The 1,409-nt window shown below is 38.0% G+C and overlaps 1 protein-coding gene across 1 annotated transcript in view; it reads right to left on the reverse strand.

Moving 5' to 3' along the window:
- Positions 1–833, reverse strand: part of SARC_05711 (hypothetical protein) — a 4,984-nt gene extending 4,151 nt beyond the window's left edge. The window contains exon 1 of the mRNA XM_014300425.1: positions 592–833. Within this exon, the coding sequence (XP_014155900.1) occupies positions 592–664 (73 nt within the window). The 5' untranslated portion in view covers positions 665–833. The remainder of the gene's footprint in view (positions 1–591) is intronic.
- Positions 834–1,409: the final 576 nt, after the last annotated feature.

The following is a 1,409-nucleotide window of genomic DNA, read 5'->3' on the forward strand; positions in this document are numbered from 1 at the left end:
GTGTGTGTGTGTGTGTGTGTGTGTGTGTGTGTGTGTATGTGTGGGTTTGTGTGCTGGGCTAGTGCGAGAGTACGTGTGTTTAGGGATATTATTTATAGATTGTACCTCTTTGAGCAATTATATAACATCGTTTTGTAGATCGTGCAATATACGCACTATGGTATCTTTATAAACATACGTATATCTGAACTGCGCCTACATGGAAATAAACATCGGTGTACTATTTTGATGAAATAACATAGATACTATTACCAACTTTTAGTTTATCCATAATACTAAGTATTCTAACAGACCACAGAAACAATCGACATGTGATCAGACGGACATCGACTCAGACCAACTCGTGAATGAGTACACTTTGAAACACCCCTGCGTCAAGACACCCTTATGTTCACGAAAATAGACGTACTGCATGGAATTCCTCAAATTATTGTTCGTTAGTTATTCTACAACAAGTAATTATGATACATAAACTCTCAGATACAATAACTGATCCCATGCGTTCAGAGCGTTTGTCAAGTGGCAGGCACATAATAATCGATTCAAAAAAGCAACTTTGGTATGTGTGGTCGAGAAAAAGACAGTACGTACCCGGGTCGAGTTTGAACGAGATGGCCTCGACGGACGCAAATGCGGCAACAATACACAGAAACCTCGAAAGCATTATATAGTATCAACAGTACAATTGCATCTGGTGGTGTGTTGGTCGTCAATATTTGAATATATTGTATTGCACTTCGTCCAGTATCCAACAATTTTGAATATTCATTGCCTTCTTCTGAACTTAAACAAAATATTTCACATGAAATTTTTTCTTCTTCACAAATTTAAAAATATTTTATTTGTGTAGAGAAGAATAGGACATTCGGTGCATTTTATAGGCCCCAGGTGCATGGTCTCGTTTTCTGTCCCGACTCGTTATCTGTCCCGAATTGTGCTGACTGCTGTTTAAAATCACGCAATACCAGACAGACAGACAGACACATACTTGAGATCAAAATTGTATGCCACACAAACTGTGAACTCACGTAATGCTAGACAGACACATAGACGTGCTCGAGATCAAAATTGTACGCCATACAAACTGTAAACTCGCGCAATACCAAACAAACAAACAGATAATTGCTAGATATAAAAATTGTACACCACATAAACTGTAGCCTCATGTAATGCGAAGCAGACACATTGGCATGCTCACAATCAAAATTGTACGCCACGATAAACTGCAAACATGTGCAATGCTAAAGCGACACAGAGACATGTATACACCCATGAAATTTGTCTAACGATAAATCTACCACCTGACCTCACACAACCTCGCGCTAAATAAAATATACACATTCTACTCTTCCAAAAATTAGAAAAAGGTATATTCCAGGCTGCAAAATACTAAATATGATACAATAAAC

This window comes from Sphaeroforma arctica, assembly GCF_001186125.1.
Source record: "Sphaeroforma arctica JP610 unplaced genomic scaffold supercont1.375, whole genome shotgun sequence".
Taxonomy (NCBI): Eukaryota; class Ichthyosporea; order Ichthyophonida; genus Sphaeroforma; species Sphaeroforma arctica.